The sequence below is a fragment of the Patagioenas fasciata genome, chromosome 3 (assembly GCF_037038585.1).
Source record: "Patagioenas fasciata isolate bPatFas1 chromosome 3, bPatFas1.hap1, whole genome shotgun sequence".
NCBI lineage: Eukaryota > Metazoa > Chordata > Aves > Columbiformes > Columbidae > Patagioenas > Patagioenas fasciata.
Genome location: NC_092522.1, coordinates 90,983,994 through 91,007,857, shown reverse-complemented (window position 1 = coordinate 91,007,857; position 23,864 = coordinate 90,983,994). Strand labels below are relative to the sequence as shown.

Below are 23,864 nucleotides of genomic sequence, written 5' to 3'. Positions count from 1 at the left end.
GAAAACCTTTTCAGTTTAGACTTTAGGATGATTTATCTTGCAGTGAAAATTCAAGAGAGGAAAAAGATACATTCTAACACTGCTATTAATGTCATGTATTTCATATTTTCCTCAAGTACTACAAGTAAGAAATCATAAGAGCTGTAATTTGATTAAGTTTTTGGGGTTTGTTTTTGCTTTTCAGTCGGTGGCAAAGACTGGGCGATTGCTGATTAGCCATGAGGCTCCTTTGACAGGAGGATTTGCGTCTGAAATCAGCTCCACAGTTCAGGTACATACGGTTATTTGTATTTAAGTGTTCTGCATGGCTGAATGTTTACCTATAGATATGATATTTATTAGTACATTAAAACTTGAGTATTTAATATTCTTTTTAATATCTGCTAAGCTAGAAAATTTAACTGAAAAACATGGAGAATGTGCTGTCAGATGCAGAGGGAAAATCTTTATGTATAGTCTATATTTAATATACTTTTTAACCTTTCTCATATTTTTATCCCCCAAACTTCTTACAAATACATTTTAGAAATTTCGAAATCACACACAGGAAAAGTGCCAAGGTCCAGCACATGGTAATGACCTGTTACACGTGGTGTTCAGAGACCTCGTTAGGAAAGTAGTCTGCAAAAATGGTTCGTGTACAGTTGTGGTGATGCTCATACGTGTGTTGAGCTTGTAAGCACAGAACAGCTTCAGAAGGCTGAGCTGTACATCACTGTCAGCTGTCTGGAGCATTAGGCTTTAACTTTTTTTGGAAGTGCTTTTGAGCTGTTGTTGTTTTTTTTTTTTTTTCTGTAACTTCGCACAAATTTTCCCCTTAATTTCTTTCCTACACACATCAGTGATGCTGGTTTATAGGAACATCTTAACTAATTGTGTCCATCACCATCTGATTACTATTTTCCAATTATTCTGTTCTTAGAGTAGCTAAACTATAACACTGGAGAGAAATGGGATTCTAAATTTCACAAAAAATAAGCTGTACAAGCAGTAGTTAAAGCTTGGGAATTAGCCTTTTTGTAGGAAAGAACAGAGTTAATTGTTCTGGGAATGTAATTTTGAACTAAATATGCATAAGGAGTCAGAAAACTATGTTTATTGGTCTTTGACACAATTTCTCTTAAAGAGTAATTGTATTAATTTTAATTATGTGAAGGTCATTCATTTTTTCTACCAAAATTTTGTTTCGATTAAGAACCAAGTAATTTGTGCTTGACCTCCCTTCTTTTATAGGTAGCTTATTTGATTAAAATAGGTCTAGTAGGGTTAGAAGGTATGGCTAACTGTGAGTAGTGAGAGTGATGAGTTTTGTTAAATTCTTACAAAAATGTGAAATAAACTCAACCAAAAGAAGCTTGTCTTTTGGTGTCTTGTGTTATTGTTAACACTTGAGGAGAAAACTATTCTAAGCCATGCAGCAATCCCAGAATTTACTGGCATAATAAAGGAAAGCATGTCTGTTGGTGAGAAAAGTGAGTTGTAAAGAAGAAAAAAGCTTATCAGTAAATATTATTGGGAGAGCATGGGATGCTCAATATATTGCTGAAACTACAAAATGAGTTTTGAATCTCCTCAGACCTCCACTAAGAAAGGTCCTTACCTGACTCATCCATCCTGGGGTTATGTTTTTCTTATCAGAGATGTATCTTGACATATATCATTATTTAAAAAATGGAGTTTAAAATGCTTTAATAAAGAACTATTTATTTCTGTCAATACTGAAAGCAAATATTTGTTTCATGATAGTAGCTCATAATTTTATTTTCATATTTTTTAAGAAACTAGGACTTGTATATTGAGAAATATTAGTTAATTTATCACACATACTACCTCAGAATAAATGTGACTAACTTTTTGGCACTGAAATTATCCATGACGAGTTTCTTTCATATAAGTTGTCTGACTTGAATCTATGTTATAACCGTCTTGGCATTACTCTTTGTCTTTGATCATGCGTACTAAAATTTTGATACCAGTTGTTTCTAAGAGATTGCAAGAGACATGAGAATAATATTTACTAAGCTTTACAACTTCTTAAACAACAGGATTGCTTTAGGTGTAATAAGGTCCTTGATTTTTTTATCCAGTTAAAACACTTGATCTCTAAATGATCAAGTTAAGTCCATATGTCTGATATCACTGTTCAGTAAAAATAAAAATGATTTTTTTTTTTTATTTTTTGCTGGATACAGTGCATATTGAGAATGCCAGAAATTGGGGATTGCAGTTGGCTTTAGTTTCTTCTTACACATGGAAGTAATAAGACTTCAATGAAGTGTGTTCAGTTGGATCAGATGGTTAGTTTCCATATTGTTATTCCATCCTTGCTGTGAGGTCTCTTGTCATAGAAACAAGGTGAATAAAAGTACGTAGGTTATTTAAAAAGTTACCTGTCACAAACACTTAATGGTGATGTACACTTCAAGGCAAATAGTATGGTTGGAAATAATGGCTTTCCCTCATGAACTATAGGAGAAAACTATATTGAACAGTTTTATTTGTGCATTTGCGAGACTAAAAACAGCATTTGGAGAGCGTATTAAATAAGATTTGTTCTGTGTCAAATACAGAATATTTTAAAGCAAAATGTTATCACATTAAGTAGTTATTTACTCTGATTTCTCAATAAAACTAAGAACAGGACAAAGTGGTGCAGTTAAACTTTGCCCTTTGTACTAATGTTTCATATATGATCTTAATGAGTATTCTGAAGTGAGCAACAGATGGCAGGGTAAGTTCAGTACAGGTACAGTTAATATTTCATATTGATTATATTATGTATAAAAACTTGCAAAACTGTCATGTTCAGCAGAGAGGGCACTAAACTTCTTAAGGCATACAGCTGGAGCACAGTTTGAGAAGCCTTGGAGAAGGGCCCACTGAGATGTCACTTTCAAAATAATAAGGCATTAGGTGTGAAAATGGTCAGTACATTATTCACAAGTAATATTAAAAAAATCTAAATCCAGTATTTGTGACCCTGGGGGGAGAAAAAAAAGATCAAAAAGGAAGGAACATGATGTTATCAAAGAGGGATGAGAGGGGGGAAAAAGGTAAACAGGAATAGCTTATGTTGTTGTGTGATAAAAGGCTGATCTCTGCACACTCATGCAAAGGAGCCCAGAGGCACAGCAGCAGGCAGGGGAACCCCAGTAACCCAGTCTGGGACATGGAGCCCTCAACCCAGCTCCTCCCAGGGCTGTCCCCAGCCTCAGCCCCATGGACCACCGTGGGGATACCCAGCACCAGGAGTCAGGAACACTCTGGACCACTTTGCAGACTGAGGGGGGTTGCTGCCTGCCAGAATTTAAGACTTACTATGGGATACGGGGAGGAGCATTTTGGAGTCATACAAGATTTACCGGATGTCTAGAAGAGGAACTGAAGTTGGGGAGAGGACGAAGGTGGTTTAGATATAAAATATATAGAAGAGATAGCTGCAACAGGCGAGCCTGTTGGTGTCTGTCACTAGCAAACACCAAACTGGAATAGCTGGGGGTAGGTTAAGTGAGCCATATATGGGTGTATGTATAAGTATGATCAGCTGAAGTGAGTGTGACCAGCAGGTTGAGGTTATCTTCCCCCTCTACTCTGCCCTGGTGAGGCCACATCTGGAGTACTGGGTCCAGTTCTGGGATCCCCAGTTTAAGACTGGTAAGGAATTACTGGAGGGAGTCCAGTCGTGGGCTACGGATATGATTAAGGGCCTAGAGTACCTTTCTTTATGATGAGAGACAGAGAGCTGTGTATGTTCAGCCTGGAGAAGAGAAGGCTGAGAGGGGATCTCATCAATTTTTATCAATATATCAAGGGTGAATGTCAAGAGGTTGGGGCCAGACTGAAGCACAGGAGGTTCCATGTGAATATGAGCAAAAACTTTTTACTTTGAAGGTGCCAGAGCACTGGAACAGGCTGCCCAGAGAGGTTGTAGAATCTCCTTCTCTGGAGACATTCAAAACGTGCCTGGACACACTGCTGTGTGATCTGTTCTGGGTGAACGTGCTTTAGCAGGTGGGTTGGACTAGATTATCTCCAGAGGTCTCTTCCAACCCCAACCATTCTGTGAAGTGTGTGTATATATATATGTGTGTGTGTCTCTGAGAGTGAGTCACCTGGAGGAGTTGGCTACTGGAGGAGCCAGCATGTCCAGGCCAGCCACTGGAGACACCATAGGGCCTGGGGTCAATGGAGAGACCTGTTGGTGTATGTCTGGCAGTGAGTGGGACAGCTGGGGAGGGTGAGGATCAGTCCAAGCTAGTGAACGGACTGCAGTGTCAAAGCCCCGTTGCTGCAAAGATCTGCAGCATGTGTCTATGTCCTGCTGGGTGAGGAGGAGGGGGCGTCTGCAGCAGTAGCTGGAGTGGGACTGTGAGTGGGGGCTTGTGCGTGCAGGTGCCAGCAACTGGGGAGACTGGGGACCTCAGATGGTGAACTGGTTGTTGCTGGTACAGCTCTGGTGGTTTAGCAGTCTTTAGGCATATTACAACTGACAAAATGAGGAATTTATATCAGGATAATGCAAGGGCATGTCATATTATTCTCTTTTCATTTTTTGTTAACCTTGTAATCACTTTATTTTAATTAACTTGTAATATTTCACCTTTTAAGTGTCTACTGCTCTAGAGCTACTTACAGGTGAGGTTGATCAACCTGTATGCATGTTGTTTCTCTAATTAAAGCAATGTTTAATCCATGTCTTTCTTTCAGTAGTGCCCCTGTGGTAGAAAACTCCCTTGCAGAGCAGCAGCTTGCAATCCCACTGTGTCCTTGTCATTCTTGTTGTATCAACACAATGAAGATGATGGTGTAGCACAATTTCAGAAAGAATAGCAAGACTCAGTAGGGGACTATGAAACAATAGATTCTACAAGGGAGAATGAACTCAGATGCATGAAGAACTAATCCTTGATTTTAGAGGTCTTTCACGGTTGCTGTGGTTTTATCAGATCTCTGTGTTCCAATTTAAGTTGTGATGCATTACTTTTTTTCTTGCAAATGAAGAGATGATTATTCTAGGTTGTTTTTACAGGGATGACCTTTGAGTGTAGCTTTATTGATGTCTTGTAATTACAAGAGTGCCTTCTGAGTGGAGGACTTCTGTTGAGCTGGTAGTGTAAGGGGCGGAAGGAATCCAAACATAAAGCTGTAATCCTGCAGTAACCCACCATCATCATTTGAAAGAGTACTGCAGATGATAAAGGTTTAGGTTTCAGCAATGAGTTGTTATTGAAAGACTCACCTAGAACTAACTCAAAGGCAATATTTTTTTCTTTAAAAAGTCATTATCATAATATCTTCAGATTAGTTTGAAATTACTTGTCTTTTACGCTGGGATATAAAATATTAGACAGCTAAACTTACACTGAATGTTTTTTAAATTTTATTACGGTCTAAGCAACAAATCAGATTTGAAAATAATTCTCAGATCCTGTTTTAGGAAGAACTTAAATGGAACTTTTTTCTTTCCTCTAAAAGTAGGTGGCTTTTCAATATGGAATTGCAAACACTTACATTTTGTACATAATGTACTAGGAAAGAGTTTTTGAAATTTGGGAATGCCTGAAAATATGGCAATCTGAGGAATGCTCACTCATATTTCATTAAAACCATTTTGAATTATACCGTTTTGAGAGAAATGTCATGTAAGATTGAAACAAAGAGCTTTTGGGTTTCAGTCTTCCAAAAAATTAATATTAATCACAGGATAGTTGCCAGCAAATTCGATGAAATAACCTGTTTCTGACAATTGAGTTACATGATCTTATTATTTTCAATTCTTCAGCTATGTGTCTAAAAATTGGATATAATAATCTTTGTCTATTTGGACTGGTGTTGCTTTAGATTTCCTCCTGCTGCTGCAAAATAAGGCCTAATCTCCAGTAAGTGGTGTAGTTTCCTGCTAGCTTGTGACATTAGGAGAAACTATTAGATGAGCTAATTTGTAAGAAGCATTTCAGGAAAAAAATGGGTATGTCTAGGAATGCCTTTCAAAGATGTAAGTGTTTTATAGCAATTTTATTCTAACACAGGTTGCCATAGAAAGAATTTGCCATGACAAAAAAAAAAAGCTTGAACAGCAAAAAAACTCATTCCGTTATTTTGGCAATCTGAATATTTAAAGTAAAATAGCCCCAAGGCTGATATTAGACAGGAACTAAAGTCTTACATAGTATTCTGTGACTCTGTGATTAGAATGCCATCAGCATATTTTGATAAGCAATGTAGAAAATAAACGTGAATAGGCAAAATGTTACAAACCCAAGATTTCTTAAAGAAAATAAAGCAGTGTTATTTATCAATAAAACCTGAGGTTCATATTCCACAGAAAATGTTTAAAAAGTAAGGCTCAGCAGTGATACTGAAATGTTCAGTAAAATCAAGATAAAAAAATGATCTTCCATTTTAGAAATTTGACTTATGAATTTAATGTGACTGTTTTATACTGATTATCAAACAAAGAGTTTTTCTGTATCTTGAAGAGCTTCCTAAAGAGCCTGGATACAGGAATAAACATTTGAGATTTTCTGTTTTGTTTTGTAAGCAGAAGAACAAGCTTTATGCCTTGTACCCCACTGAGTGCCCCCATTTAGACCTCAGGCCCTCAGTGCTTGTGCAATTCCCTGTTGCCCTCCCTGCTCAGCACCTGGAGCTTGTGAGCTCCGCTGGAGGGATTCGGTGCTTGTGTTTGTCTGGCAGAGGTGGTATTTTTCTGAACACATATCACTTCCAAAAAGGAACCAAAAATCTAACAAGCAATGCCTGCTCACAGAGTGGTGCCTGTACTTTCTCCACACAAACTTTCTGAGGCCAAAATTGTTCTGGATGTTACACTGAAGTCTCTTATTATACAGTTTGACTCACTGTGTGGAAGTATCTTAATTTTTGTCTTGTCTCATGTTCCGATACATATGACCAATAAGAAAGTCTTGTTTTATAACAATAAGAAATGCAGCACATGATGAATGGACTTCTTAGAGGTTTTGTTTGATATTATGTCTTAAAGTCCAATTTACTCATGAGACGTCATATATGCTTTTTATTTGATTGACATAGAAAGGAAAAAAAATTCTCTAAAAGGCAAATGGAAGAATCGTTATAGTAGTGGCATGTGTTATCAGTTCAGGCTACAAGGGACTATTCTGTTCCTCTAGGTTGGAATAAATTCCGTACTGAGAAAAGAAAAATGGTTTGAGGAATTGAATATAGCCAAATAGTAAACAGGACACACAGTAATCTGTCTGTACTGTGTAAAACTCCCAAATATATTTCTTTAAACAAGCAAACAACTCTCAAATACTAAAATAACATTAAAGTTGGAAAATGAAGTGCTCAAAGATCGTGGTGGATTTTTATTAAGTCTGCCCCAAAACACACTCTGAAGTTGTAAACAGAGAGTGTTTACATGTCCAATTAGTCCCATCTGTAGACACAACAAAAATCAAAATGTCTTATTCATCTGTTGAAGTCTCCTCAGCTTCTTTGAAACGCTTAATGAAAAGGTCCATGCAGTAGTGGCATGTGTGCTAAGAGTTGTCCCAGCCATGGTGTTGCCCAGGCACCCTCACTACTCTTGCTTTTGGGGACAGTTTCATTCCCTGCATGAGAAGGAACACAACCTGATAGCCCGTCTGCCAGCTCTGCAGGCAATGTTTTGGCAGCCACGTCCTTCTGATGACAAACGATTAACCCGAGCTTGAATCCCACTGGCACTGATTTGGACATGGGTTTCTACACAGCAAGAGTGCGTCCTGCCTACTTGGCTTTAGGTCTGTTCCATCTAAAAATTACAGGTTGGAGTAAGGTTTTCTTCTGTACCGTGGGAGAATCCTCACTGCTGGCAGGAGCTAAAGCTGTTCCTTTTTTTCTCTAGAGAGGCAGAAATGAGATGGGAGCTTGGCAGTTTCCATAGGCACTGAAAGGAGAGGGACAGTAAGTTCTGCCTCATTAGGAGTCTTTAATAGCTGAGAGAACAAGGCCACCGGTAAGGTTTGGAGGGGCCGTTCCTGGTGTGTGAGAATAGACAGCTGCCTTCTGGTAGCGTGCTGTACACACCAGCTTTGCTGCTGCTCACAGACAGAAAGGGTGGGTGGGATGGCAGACACGTGCCAGGAAACAGCTCGTGGTGGATGGAGCAGGGAAGGCTCAAGGGCATGGGCAACTGGAGACGGCCTGTCCCTCCAGACAGACATAGGTGATAGGCCATACTCTGATAGATCAGGCATGTTTTAGGAAGCATTCAACTGAGAAAAGAGTTTGGCAATAACTTGTATACTTTCTATAGAGTTGCTTATTTTCAAGTAATGTAATGCGTAAATGCTTTTGGCACTGAAGCAAAATAGCCTTCTCCTGTCCTTTTTTAGCTGTGCTGTCTGTTAGGCAGGGAGCAGCATTTCTGCAGGTGCATTGAACCCCATTTGTCTTCTCCTGTTTGAACTGGTTTTCCTGTAGTGGTGGGATAGACAAGGGTGCAGCCCAGTACCTTTTCATTTCTTATGCGAATTCTTGAAGTTTGTACCAGAACAATAGGAAGTGGTAAAGCGGAAGAATACACAGAGAGTCAGTGTGGTTCAGCGAAATCAAAACTTTTGGCTCCTGAACAAGTTCACTGTTGGATCCACCTTAATCAGTCGAGTGTATAGTGTTAAGTATGCTCAGTGTATTTTCTGAGGACATTTTTTCCATGTTCGGATATTTAATTTGGCATGCGAATATTCATATGCCTGAGGCTGAACTCCAGCATCATTGTCCTGCTGATGCATCCGTGTTCATTCATTGTGATTTATAGCTTTGAACAATGTGTTTCGCCTTCCATACACTAATTCTGAAAAACACCAAAAACATGAGCATTGAGGCAGAATTAAAATTTTGTCTTCCCTGTGCGCTCTCCCCCTGTTTGCATATTAATCTTTCTAGCTATTAGAAATTGCTCTTTTGGTGGAGGAAATACTTTGTGTTTATATTTAGTGTAAGGTACAGTTTTAAAAAATATAGTTCAAACTGCTTTGATTAGAACCATGTGTGATTCTAACATTACGTCTCTGATTGCCCATTTCTGATAGAAATGAGAAGGTTTTACTCCAAATAGTGAGGAGGGAAAAAAACCTTCCATGGATTGTGTATCCTATGTTTTCTGGTCTGTAATGTGGTGATATTTTTCCACTTGACTCTCAAATACCGTATTATAGTTCAATATCATCAGCATTTTTAACTGGTATGTAAACATTAACTAACGATGATTTAGGAGAACATGAAAACTAAAACAATTCCTATGTAATTCTGGGTAAATGTTAAAGCTGTTACTGAGCAGGCCTTTGTATTGTACCATCTCAAATAGTCAACTTTTTGCTTAATTCAAATTAATACAGAAAATTCCTCCCATTTTAATAGGCTTTACAGTGATTTGAAACTGTGACTCTAGTCTGATAAAGATGATCTGTGGCAGGACTCTAGAAAAAAGACAACTCTGCAAAGTAATTACTAACTCAGGGATATTTAACTTCTGCTTGAAAACCTAACAATACTGTGTTTAACTCGCTTTGTTTTGTTTGGCATTATCTTCCAAATGAGTTATGAATTGCTTTAGAACTCCAAGTAAGTGGAGTTTTAAACAGCAATTTATGATGGTGTGCCCAGGAGTTCCCTGTAGAAGTGAGGTAATGACCTTTCTTCCAGTTTTCAGTGCTTTAGGACTACAAAATCTTCTTGGGTGGTTGAAGTTACATAAGGTTTAGTATCATTTCTAAAAACACTTCAGTGGGATGCTAGAATCCTTTATTTGCCACAGGTAGAGCAACTTAGTATGTACTAAGGCACCTTGGGAAGTCAGGATAAAGAATGATGACATTTTTAGTTGCCCCATTATGTTAGGTCTACTTCTTTGGAGCAGGCACTAAGTAGCTTGTTATATTTACTTAATTTACTTTAGTGGGTTGGTTTGGGATTGTAAAGTGTTGATTCATTAAAGCATATTGTTCTGTTTTTTTCCTGTCCTTTCATATTTTGATAGGGCCATTAGAAATGATCTGGAGAGATCATCTGTTTAGAGCAACAGATGTAGTTCAGGGTAGCATAACTGCAGAAGATTGGTTGGTGGCATATAAAAATCCATGCAGAATAGAGGGAAAAATATAGCACAAAGTAGAGAAGTATGTTAATGACTCATTGAAGTTTTAAAAATAGTATAGCTAATGAACATAGCTTTTTATTTTCTTATAAGTTTACATTAATTAATATGTAAAAGGCATATAAAACTGTATGTAGTTATTGACATTTTATGTGCACACAAGATTGAATCATTTCAGTTCCATGCTGAATGTATTCATAGGAGAGGATGTAAAAAGCCTCCTGAACTCTTCTGTGCTTCTCGCACCCTTCCAGAGTGCCCTGAATTTTATACTGTTGCTACTGGCCGTGTTCAGAGCTTTAATACAGAAGAGAAAATGGAGGCTGCAGCTCTACTGCCTAAAAAACACCAGTCTAACAGCTTCTGCCACATATTTGAGAGGGGAACTGCCTGCTTTTTGGGGACAGACACAGCTTGTCTGTGCCCAAGTGTCACCCTGAATTAAAGTCTCAAATCTGGACATATGATTGTAGGATAAGTCATGGCAGTGCTGAGCTTCCATGTGATAGTTTAGACAGGCACAGAAGAAGAAATTTTGGAATAGTCTTTTTTTGTCCAGTGGTCCTTTTGCATGTACGTGGGGTTCATGTTTACTGCTATCATGTAGGGATGTAGCAGTTAAGAAACTATAATTAAAGAGCTTCAAAAGTGATTAAAACAAATTAAAAATTCTAGCAGATGTAAACCTGGAATAAGTTCCTAAGCAAAAGTAAATAGCTAGTTTCAGTCAGTTAAATGGGAAGAATAACAACACTGGGAGAAAGTCCAGTGTGTCCCTCTGTTCCTATGGCCTTACCTGCCATGGCACTTTAGACTGCTAGAGAAAGGTCTATTACATACTGTAACGCCAGCATAAGAGAATAAACGTGAGTTACATTAGTTGTAGATATGATTCATATGCTGTATATAGGCAGTGCCTATGATGCTTCATGTATTAACAGTTGTGCTGTGTTTGCTGTCACAGTGGGATTTTGAAAGGCAGCTTTATGGAAAGAGCAGTAGCAGTGCAGGCATCTGTGTGCATCCCACTGGAAATGTTTGTTACTGTTACCACGCCTAACAGTGAGCATCTAAGCATGAAACGAAGTTATAGGCACACATGGCGCAAATCATTCTGCTGACAGTTTTCTCACAAGGAGGAAAAATCGATGAGGATTTAATGTTAGACATGAGCGAGTCAGAAATGAAGTTCTGCTGCCATGGTGCCAAACACTGAAGGAGCCATTTGATAAAACAGCCTTCAAAACTGAAACAGTTTCTCTACAAAGAGCCAAAACCATCTTTTGTTAATCTATATATGGAAGTTTCTGACTCTGGAAAGGTTGATCTGTGTAACTGGAATTGTTCCTAAGGTACACTGGGTTGGAAATGATATTTTGCTCTCTGTCATGATTGAATGAAGTGCCTTTTGTCTGTGCCACGGCAAGTGAGGTCAGATCACCCAGCTATGTTTTGCTGAAGCGCTAAGCATGGACAAATGAGTAGCTGTGCAGTAACTTTGATGGCCGAGGAGTGCAACTATCCCCTTGGATGGAAGTGAGAAGTGTTTTACTCTCTCCTATCACTTGGTGAAAAAGTACTGTGTCTCCTGTATGTTTTGAAGAAAGTGCTCTCCTAGATTTAGGGTATTGCAGACTTGAAAGCAGTATAGATAAAATCTGTCTCTCTACTAAAGGCAGCGTTAAAAAATACCTAACTGGTAGGCAAGGAGGTGATAGAACATGCAAGCTGCTGAGATTCCAGAGCCATTGTCTGGATACTGTTATCCCCTTCCTCCCCATGTGTCTCTGGCGCTATGGGCTTGGCTCTAAGTCACCCAGAGTGAAAACTTAGGCCCAGGTGATGAAGTCAGTGGAATTAAGATTTCATTCTGAAGGCTTCCTTCCCCAATACTCTTTTACAACTCAGTGCATGGAAGGGCTGGTTGGCTCTAAGTGTCACCTGCTAATTTTTTTCCTTAACTGATTGCACACGTGGAGAATTGGAAAGCTCATCTTCTTTACAGCAAAAACTACAGTGCTTTGCATTTTTATACCTTCTTTTGTTTAACCAATAACATTAGTTTTACTGCACAATGATAAATAATCTTGCAATAGGTAAATCTCTGAGAAGTGCAGTGGCTTTGAGCATAGAAAATGCCAAGAAAGTACTCTAATATTACAGGGTTATGAATAATATTATTGATATATTATAAAAAAATGAATGTCCCTGGGTCTTCTAGAAAGGAAATGTCTCATGGTCTTCCTCTCTCTAGTTTTGTTGATTTCAGCAATGTTAGAATCTTGCATAGTTTCATATTTTACATTACATGAATATTGAGAGCTTATTGTTTATTAGGAGAGAAATCTTGAGCGCTCTGAAAAAATGCTTAACGTTTTGACTAATATAGCTTAAGTTTCTTCAACACAAGGATTCAGATCAAAATTGCAGATGCGCTGCATCAAAAGGTAAAAGCAGCGGTTAAGGAGGAATCTTGGGTTTGAATTACATGCAGAAAGTAAGATACTCATTATCCATTAGTCCTTCAAAAATGCAATTAGCTCTTAGTGTGTCTTGACTTGCTGGAAGTTATGCAAGGCAATGGAGTGCATTTACGGACATCGTACAACCCTCTGAAAAACAGGCCGTAGTTCTGGTGAGTTTGTTGTCAAGAATCAGAAAAGATAATTTTATTTTTTTTAACCTTTGATCTTAAAGGTCATTTGTGAGATTGTGAAGTTTTACTTTTTGCAGTCCTTTTCCTGCATGGCTTTCTTTTCAAAGGGGTCTATTTGTTTTCTTTATATGATACATGTAGTTAGACTAAGAAGTCTATAATTGGTTACCTAAATATCTAGACTGACCTAAACTCACATTTGTCCTTAAGCTTACTGAAACATTCCTGCTGGTTTATCTTAGAATTTATTAATGAAAAACAGAGTGATTATCGGATATATGAAAAAGGTAATCTAAGTGTCTCCTGGTTCTCACTTTTAAAGTTGATATTCCATAAATAATAGTCTTAAGAAATAAGATTAAAAGGACATAATCACAGTGATGCTTTTTTATAGGAAAGTGCTGAAAGAAAAAGGAAAGAACCATCACAAGTTCATGCCAGTGATATTAGTAACTGGTATTAATCTGTGTCAAAGTCTTCTGCTCAAGGATAATTGACCCACAGAGATCAACAAGTCATTAGTTAACTTTGGCAGAGCCAGCATTTCAAAAGTCTATAAAGAAGCTTTTCTAAACTAACTGAAATAATTAGCAAGGTGCTTTCTGAGATAGATCAGGTTTTTATGCAGCAGCTTTGCACTCATAACTGTGTGACTGAAACTGATTTAGGTTTTGTGTGCACGTATGCCCTTTTATTTAGTGGCTTCAGAACATCTTTTAAATTTAGAGTGCTTTAAAAATAAAATAAGAAATTGTTCTGTTTAAAATTTTCTCTTAATATGGATTGTGCTTTTGGGAGTATCTTATTTCTTCTGAGACAGCAGCACTTTCATGGTTGACAGTGATGTGTTTCATGGTTTCCAAATGAGATGATTTAATTCGGCTTCCCAGGGACAGAGGCTGATACTTGGCTTGCCCATGTATTATGCTAATATGTACAGAAATCTATTATGCTAATATATTGAGAATTCCTTTTGAAATAAGAATGAAGTTAACATTGGGAATAAAAATTACTTTTCATTCCATTCTCTGATTTATTTCCTCATCTGTGGGCTGAATTTGCCCCAGAGCAAGCATTATTAGTAGATGGGATGGCCTGTAAAAAAGGATAGCTGAGAATTCTGACTGTTTCAGACATCTTTCCTTACTAAATTGAGTTTTCACATGCAAGGGTTGTGCGCCTTTTAATGACTTAAATTATAGCAAGTTGTCTGACTTCTGTGATTATGTGAGTATGTAGTTTTTGCCTCCTGTGGTTAAAAATATTGCTTTTTCAGGAATTGATTTAGCTAAAAGATGCAGATGTAATAATCTCTACCATGCACAGACCATTTGTTGGACAGTGGAATATCCTCTCTGGGTAAATAATCCTTTTTCTGTTAACCTGATCCTGTATTTTGTATTTAATGTGTACAGTCTAAGGAAAAGTAAGCAAAAACAATTAAAGCTCCACTCTGATCCCATGGTGAGGCTATTACTCATTATTGCTTCTTCTGAACACCACAGCTAAATACACTCTAGATGGCATAATAAAATCAGCTGCCAGTAATTTCCAGGAATAAAACCAATATGGGGTATTAAGTGGAATACAGAATTATAGTGATACATAGTAGAGTTACACTATGAAAACTGTTGAAACTCTTGCAGCCAAGCAACTTCAAATTGCGAAAGTGAACTTCTGGTCTGAGTTGTGGTAATACATGCTGCTATTTGAATTAAAGAAGGAAGAAATATGCTATTGAAAGTTGCTTGTAACTGACACTATGATCAGAATAAAATGTATTTCTAAGCATACAAATGTGTTGCAAAAAGAAAATCTCTTAACTAATCTGACTGTAGCCTAGTAGTTAAATAAAAATGCAGAATATCTTAAATGAAACAGTGTTACAGTGTGAAATAAAACAGAGTTTTGATTTGTTATTGAAATTACCAGACTACACAATTTTATAATTACTTGGGTAGTTTTTCTTTAATCAGCCCTGAAAAAATATTAATTATGCCTATATTTTATACTATAAAAATGAGCCCTCCTCAGTGACATTTTAAAATATTTTCTGATTAAAAAAAAGGCTGTTTAGTTGCGTATGTTCCAATGTTTTACTGTGGGATGTGATTCTGCATACTGTCCTACTTAGAGTCAGTAGCTGGGAGTTCTAAAAATACAACAAAGATCACCTACACCTGTGGAAGTAGTTCATCTTTATCTGACTTGAAAAGCCCTTTGCAATATTAAAAACTCGTTGCAAGTCTGCGATCCCACTCCTCTATTTGCAAGCTAACAGGTACCATGCCAGCTTCAGTTGGGAGCCCAGCGCCCACCAACCTTAGAAAATGAGAGGTACAAGTGCTAATTATCAGACCTTGTGTACTGTGAATCTTAATCTGGTCCTGCTTCTGTGGTAGTGAAGGTTAAATAGCGTGGAGAGGCATATAAATAGTGGCAGTGATTGCAGTGTTTCAAAACAAGGCTGAAGGAAATTATGAAATATGGAAGGGCCAATGCATAGGTTACTTCTATTCTTGACTGAATGTGGTGACACTGCTATCACAGCCAGTATTGCAGTGAGAGTGAACACAAAATGCTGCTCTGAAATGATCAGGAAGAAAGACTCAAAAGCTCTAAAAACATGGGATAACATTAGAAAAGGCCGTTGTTTCTGGATGTAGAGATTGTTTTGCTGGTGGCAAGCTATTCAATTGTGGTGATAGAGTTAAGCACGTGTATTATACCTTTCCTTGACTTTCCTCTTCATCACAAGCAAAGGGAGCCAAGACTCTTCCAATAGCTGTAACTTTATTAAATCCATGTGTAATGTATCTATAGAGAATGATAAGAAGCATCTGCTACCTGAGAGGGAAAGTACAACCAGAACAGCCACAAACAACAGGACAAAAAATGCCCCAAACCCTTCTTCTGTCAGAACTAAAATCTCCTCTAATAGAAATCCATTGGCTTGACTGGAGTCACACTGCATATTAAGGTTACAAATGTGTTAACTTGAATAAAGCACAGCAGCATCATTTTGAATAAAAACCAGAGGTGGTATCTTCTCCCTCCCACCTTGATATCTCTTGAAGGCTAGAAAGAAACCCCATGGTTTTCTTTAAGAAATGCTATTTGCAACCACTTCAAATGCTGAAGCCTTAAGAATTTGCTTGGAAATAGCTTTTTTTGTGCAATAGCTTTATTCCTTCTGACAGTATATGCAAAGGCATAAAGGCAAGTTCCTGGCTGTATTCCAGGCAGCCCCACCACTTAGGCATCTTACACATTCATCATTGCTTTCCCCAGTCAGTTGCAAAATTTTCTAATCTATGTTCTCTTCTAAATTTGCCATAATTAATTAACAGTAAGTATATTAAAACCACAAAGCAGTTGAGGAAGATGGCTGATATAAAGAGTTTTCAAATTACTATTCATTTTGACTTTACAGCTGAAGTGATTAAAAGCGATCATATTGCAACAAGCCTTTTTTCTCCTCTGAATGAAGTGGCAATGTTTGTGCTTTCTGGAACCTATGAAAATCAGAAGGAAAAAGAGCTGAGAAATATGGTTGCAGATTGTACTGGCAATTTTCAAGTTGGAAAATAAACATCAAAATAAATGTTTTGATGTGCTTCCAAAATGGAAGAATTCCTCTTATTTTATCCTTAACTGTAAATTAAGGATTCCTCACTTTTGGGAGGAAAGCTTCGTTCTTCCCAGGATTTCAATTGGATTAAGTTACATGAATGATGCTGAACTGCTAGTATAGGTTGATCATGGAAAAATCATGCCAGTTATTGCATTAAGCTTCTCATATAGGTGACTTTTTTTTTCCTGTACATTTTGACAAAACATTTTTTTGGATAATAAGAAATAACAGGAAAAACTAATTTTTGGAAGATGTGTGCAAGCATGCTGCCTTCTTACTCTCTTGTTATCATGCTTGCAAAAACCACAGGTTTAGGGTAGCCCTTCTGCTATAGTGTCATGTCTGTGTTCAGTGCTAAAGATCATATTAAATTATTCCTGTAGAGTTTCTTTATGGCTGAAAAGGATGTGTTTGTGCTACTGCTCTTCTGGGCTATTTTCCCCACTTTCTCATTAGCACTTGGCAATGTGAGCTGCAGATTTCTAGATCATTAACAGATCTCGGAGATATTTTCACAGCCACGGCCACTTTTCCTTCCAATTTTGCTTACCTTGGAGATGGACATGGGAGGGAGATAATGGCTCTTAATTAACAGAGGAATACATCATCTTGTACTTTGTGTTTATGGGTTTTAAATTATCATATATTGAAATTCAAGGGTGTTACGTTAGCAGAAGGCATCAACATTTGCTACCTCTGTCATGCAATGCCTGGGACTGTGCCCACCATAGCAGTGTGTTAATTAGTGAAAACATGGCAATGAGGGCTTAGAACTATCTCCGGTTCTCACAGTAAATCCATATCTGTTATTTTAAGAAGATTTCAAATCGTAAACGCTTTTTGCTAAAGGTTGTCCAGTGTCTAATAACCCTACAGTACTGATGTCAGTGACTACGCAAGCAGGCTTTCTCGTTTACTTTGCACTTCCCCATATACAATGCAAACAGACAGCTAATGACTGGGTAAATACAATGGGAATGTACTTTGCGCACTGTGTGTTCTGAGCTTGAGTGTTTTGGTCTTTATTTTGTTTGCCTATTTTTATATTCTTTCACAAGCACATTTTGTAATGATGGAATATTACAGAGTTTCCAGTACAGTACAGAGGAATAACACAAGGAATGTATTGTGCTTCCTCTTTTTAAATCTGAAATCTTTGCTGATGCCAATTATTTTTGGCTTTTATTCTTTTGAAGTAATATAGTATGAACAGGGGTTATGTGTTACGATTCTTTAGTACAAGAGTGCTCATTCAAAGTGAAAAAAAAAAAAGACAAAAATGGATATGTCAGGTTTTGGCATATCTATTTTATCTTCTTACCTTTTTTTTTCTTCTTTTTAAATGAAAATCCATGCGAAGTTTAAGTATGTGAAAGCAATGCATATGAGTGCGGAAGAAAAAATCATTAGCTGAAAACTACTACCAGTTGTAGTATTAACCCACAAGGATTACATTCTAGTCATGTAAGGAATACGATTTACAAAACCATGAAAGACAGGCATTGAAAGCAAAGTCTTTAAAACTGGGCTGATATTGGAGGTGCCACCACAGCCCCGTGTGCCATTCCCTGCTTTGGCTGGACGTTCCTGCTGCTGCCTGCCCTCCAGCTCCTTTCCCAGCAGGATTCTCGGCTGCTTTTCGCAGAGCTGCTTTCAGCCGCTGCACCCAGCTCTCAGTGGTGCCAGGGCTGCAGGACTTGTTGTGCCTCATGAGGTGCTTGTCGATCTGTTTCCCTGGCTGCTGAGGTGCCACCGAATAGCTGCTCCACCCTTTGAGCCTTATAGATCCCACCTGTTTTCCACTCATGCTCATTTTTTGCAACCTGTGTTTCACCAGCTTGGCTAAAGGGAGACTAGGGGAGGCTGTTGATAGCATTGCCAAAGTCCTGGTAAAATATCTGCTGCTTTCCCTTTGTTCATTAAGCGTGACGTTTCATCTTACAAGGCAATATTTGCCATTGTTAAACTCAAGTTGGCCATTCCCAAACAAGTTGTGGTCCTTGGTGTTCTTGGACATGGCATCAAGGATGACTTGGTCCATCTTTCTGGGAACTTGAGGTTAGGCTGACTGGCTTACAGCTGCAGTATCACGTTTCTGTAGATCCTCTTTCTTGCTTAGCTATGCAGATAATGTCCCTACTATGTCTTGTTCCTGTAATCATACTGGATTTGAGGAATAAATCAGTTGTCTTATATCTTTGGTACCAGAGAGTCCCTCTAAGCAAAAAAAAAAACCAAAAAAACCAAACACAACACTGTTTCAGCCACCTGATTTTATTGAAAGGTCATGCTGGGTTTTGTTTAGGAAGTACCCAGTGTCCTGAATGGAATGCATTGGCAGGAATGCATTGGATAGTCCATTCTTACACAACTGATTTTCCTAATTAATTTAGAATATTATGCTGCAAAGAAAGGAAAACTAATGATAGCATTTCTGCAAAAATCCCCTAGTGGTTATTGTGTCAATATGGAAAGCTGCAGTGACCATGTGAGACCAGAATGCTTTTGCTACATGCTGTGTTAACATCTCTCACTGCTTAAATTACTTATCCGATCTGTCATGCCCACTTAGCATCAAAGAAGTCAATTTGGGTTTTGCTTGAACATTCACCTGACATACTTTTCTTTAAGGTTCAAGCAGTGACACTTGAAGATATTTGGGAAAGATAACCTCAATGAATATTGTATTGTTTTTGAGAGAAGGAAATTATTTATTTTGGAAGCCCAATAGACTTTGTATCTGAAGGGATGCATGGTCTTCAGCATCGGATTTTTCTGAAGGGTTTTTTTGCATTGCATTCCTTTGCAACAGCTGAATTGGCCTCAGAAAGTGGACAAATGGAACAATCATCTGAAAAAAAATTTGGAAAATTTTCTCTCCTAGATTCCTGTTTTGTATATTGTTTGCTGATCTACATTAAACTGAACTTTCATTTAGAAAGATTGGAAGCCTGTGATGTGTTTATGTGGGAATTACAAGCATCAAAAGCACAGCGTTGCAGCCTGGGTGTTCATCTTTTATCTGGGATTATTTGTACGTATTTCTCCTGCTCAGTTCCTTGATGCAGGATGAACCTGGGTTGCTGTTGACAAACAGCTTTCACTTTTGGGTGTCAAATGGCTTCTGCTGAATCTTAGTGTTTGAACCCATTTTATATTTGGGATTATTGGAAGCTATCTGGGTGAAATACAATTGCATGTACTTTATGGGGCAGTGCACTAGATGTTCTGAGGAACTCTTCATAACTCCACACTATCAAGTTATATGGCCACATTACGTACTTAAAAATGTGCTTTTATTTTGTTTTCTCAAGGTTTGTACTTAATCTAACTTTATTTTTGTTTCTGCCTTTTCCTCAATTCAGCACTATTCACTTATATTAGCAGCTCTATCAAATGTCCTTGAAAGGGAAGTAGTCATATGGTCTCATTTAAAATAAAATATTTTTAAATGATCTAAGGAAAACTCATAATGGTAAACTGATTTGTGTTTTACTGAGGCCATGAAAAAATAGTTAAAGAAACATTTTGAAGTTGCCAGTAAACCTGCTGTTGTCTTAAGACAAAATGCAGAGCAAGCAAGTGGACCCCATAAGGGAATCTGCAGAATGCAGTGCAAAATGTTTCTGGAAGTCAGAGAGGTACTGTGCAGGATATGTCCCCTAAACCTTGGCAGAACTGGCAAGCAGCTGATTGATCTTGCTGAGAGTGCTACTTTAGGCGGGTGCTCACCAATAATTATCGTGGTGGTGTATTGAATTACTGTATAACCGAGCTCCACTGCTCATGTAATTTACCTTCACTCAGCATCAATGTAATCAATAAAAATGTCAACAATTGAAATTAACTTCTTGAAATTATCAGTTGGTGTACAAAGCTTGCTAGTTTCGCTTACAAATGATAACATACAATGTTTATAGTTCAGCTCAGAGATGTGTTGATGTGATTGTTGTATTTGCTCATTTTGCATTACTTAGAAATAAAATTGTTTAATAATATTCAAAGCTAATGTTACATTGGTTAGATTTGTGAATGTTTTATATTCATACGCTACATATATCTATGCTTGAATGTGGATGTTCTCTGAAAGCAAATGTGCTGCTTCTGTAATTTAATATTAGCTGAGAATTGAGAGTTGTATTGTGCGTAGTTTCTTAATACAAACTGTTTTGTCAGAGATTTAATCGATTAACATCAGATTTGTCTCATCTTTTTTTTTATAGCAGATGAAACAGACTTTTATAGAGAATAGCTGACACTTTTCTAAAATAGGTATTAATAGACAGATGTATTCAGGGGATGAATAACCTCTGCTGTGTCTTACATTTCCTATCTAAAGACCTTTGATGCTACGTTAGATAAGGTGCATGATGTAAGCCTGAGGGAAAAGTTCCACATTTAAAGACAAGAAATAACAGGCAGCTGAAGTAAACAAACAGCACAGAACAAAACACTTTATTCACTAAATACAACTTCTGAATTCTGTATCTGGTAAGAATTACATGCTGAAATCTCTAATTTGGAGTAAGAAGTGTTACTGTCATCTGTTCAGACAATTCATAAGCATTTAAAAGACAGCACATTTGCTTTCAGAAGTATTTTGCTCAGCTTCATTGTTGAAAGGAGACATGATAGTAGTAAATTGTTTGTAATTAGCACTTGATGACACTCAGGTTTGTCAATTTAGAGTCAAACAACTTATCTCCAAAGTAGTAATTCATTGCCAAATATTGGGCTATATTCAAGGACAAGATAGTCTCAATATTTTTAATAAGGTAAAGAAGGCATTTAGAGCTGAGATCAACATGCTTATCTCTGAAGGCCAGATGTGGAGGAGATTAGCTTTAAAATATAGAGGCACTGAGGACACTATCTGCTAGTAGTATGACATAAGCTGTAGCCTGAGAAAACTATTAATAAAATGCAAATGAAGCAGAAGGAGCAGCTGCCCTTTAAATATATATACCTTTGAATACCTTATATTTATATGCTTACAGCTCACTGGCTTATAGGAGCACCTTGTAAGGGTGTCTGTAGAAAGGAGGAAATAGAGGCTAAAGGTAACCTATCTTCTGAAGATGCCTGAAAAATACATCCCCTTACACTGTAATAGCAAATATTAGTGGGAAGTTTGAAAGTGAAATCAAACTAAATTTTCAAATCCTGTCCTTAAATTATTCTCACAGAAGGGATAGGGTACCCTTTCAGTCATCACTCACTTGGTGAATAACAGTTCTGAAGTCATACATGAAGGATGAGCAGTAGTATTTTACACAATGCAGCCAATAAATGTGGGGATTAAAAGTTTTGGAAAATGGATTAAATAATAATTCTCTCAGAAATTATAATACAAGAAGTTGAAATAAGTCTGTCAAAAGTCTGACTGTTTTAGTGCAATGCTGTAGACAAAATGACACTTTACCAAATGAAAGTAAGATGATACTGTTTGAAATCTTTAAATATTAGTAAGAAATACATTAAAAACATGAACTTGATCTCTCTGGTACATTTGCCGGATGCCTGGGTTTTCAGATGTCCTGGAACAGTGACTTAGAAATCTGAATTTCTATGCAATGCAATTCTAATTCAAATTCTCTCATGAATATTAGTGGAAAGAAATAGTATCAGAGTTGAGAATGGAGTCTGAAAGGAGAACTGAGTTCAGGGGAACTCAGGAGTATTCGTAAAGTTCAGAATTCATAAGGAGAAAAGGAGTGGACACACAATCAAGATCATACTCTTGAAAAGGACAGATGGCATTAATTCTGGAGGACAAGTATATGAAGCACAACAAAATAAATGGGATTTGAGCTGTGACATAAAAACTGGCTCTACCCTTGACTTATTAGCTTTGGTAATTGTGTAGACTGAGAGAATTATGTGCATAAGAATATGCAGAGATTGCATTTAAAAATGGAAGGAGGACTGTATCAGGAAAATATATTCTATTGTTGAGAGTCATTCTTTCATGTTAGGTTTTTTCACAAATAATTTTCATATACTTGTAATTGTTTAATTATCTTGACACTTTCCTGGACTTTCTTTTTTTTTTCTTCATTGAGAAACACAGTTTCTGTAGAGTGAGATCAAGAATAAAACATACTTCATTAAGACTGTAAAGGCTGTTCTTGCCGTTCTTAATTTTTTGCTCAGGTTCATAAGATCCAAAGTGCTACGTGTTTGCCAGACTTTACAAGTGAGCCATATTCAACAGACCTAGGAATGATCTTTTTGAGTCTGAATTTTTGAAAATCAAGATATGTGCAATAACTGGCTCTGCAAATGCCGTTGGTGCTTTGATTTGATCATGTACTGTAGCCTCTAACTACTCTGTTCACTGGAAAAGCTGATGCAGACTCAGCAGAGCAAAACGCTGGAGCTTGTTGGAACCGCTGACGGTTTCGATTCCGTAGCTGGGAAATGGTGAGCAACCCATTACTCATGTTTCTCCTGCAAGTCTTCACCCTTGAATATTAAGGAGAGGAAATTTCTTCTCAGCTCAGGCGTGCTAAATATTTATAGCAAGAGAGTTCAAAACTAGGATTTTCAGCTGCAAAACTTGGGTCTTTCATGTTTTAAACTGAGCGAGGCCAGAGCTGTTAATTCGAGATAGACTCACTTATTTCATTGAGGCGCTGAATGATGCCATAGGATGAAGCGCTGGAGCCAGCATCTGACACTAGGCAAGTGGGAAAAGAGTTGATCTTTGATATAACCCAAGCTAGTTAAAGACACTGCTGTGCAGATAAGCTTGCTGATAATCAAGTGTGTTGCAGTGGTATGAACTGTTGAACTTTTCAATACTACATAAGTATTTTTATACTTTCCTTTTACGCTGTAATGCTTTTTGGCATGGGGGAGATTTTTAATACTGGTGCTTTGCAGTTCTTTGGCTGGACAGGTTTTAGCTATTCCTCAGTGGCTTTCTTGATTTAAGACTCGCTCTACAATGATGTCTACAAGTGTATATTGATTTATTGCACTGTATGAAAAATAAAGATATCACTTTACTGTGTAAGCAGCCATCAGGATGACCAGGGCTCATGGTAGTTCTGTACACTCTGTATGGAGTTCTGTATGTTCTTTATAACTTAAATGTAGTGTTAATAATTTTTTGTAAAAATAGGACTTAATTGTTAGTTTGATTGTTGGTTGACTGGCCCAGATTAACTGAGGGGGCTGGGAAGATGTACTGGCAGAGCAGAAGTCTCAGTCCCGCCGGGCTCCCAGGGCTGCCTTGTCCTGGGAGTCCTGTCTGCTCCCTCAAATTGTCCGGAGCCTTTAGACAACCAGCTTAAACCAGATCCTGGCTCTAAAATAGCCAACTGAGGTTAGAAACTGCCCACTCTAATGGACCGATTTCAGACATTTTGTTGACAAAACAGATTTAAATGAGGTATTTTACTGTCCAAAACGCATTTTGAAATTCTTTCAGGTAGTACTCAGCTGTG

At 37.6% G+C, this 23,864-nt stretch overlaps 1 protein-coding gene across 1 annotated transcript in view; it reads left to right on the top strand.

Annotated features, from left to right (window-relative positions):
* BCKDHB (branched chain keto acid dehydrogenase E1 subunit beta) overlaps nt 1-23,864 on the top strand; it is a 112,191-nt gene that overhangs the window by 62,618 nt on the left and 25,709 nt on the right. The window contains exon 9 of the mRNA XM_065835748.2: nt 185-271. Within this exon, the coding sequence (XP_065691820.1) occupies nt 185-271 (87 nt within the window). The remainder of the gene's footprint in view (nt 1-184; nt 272-23,864) is intronic.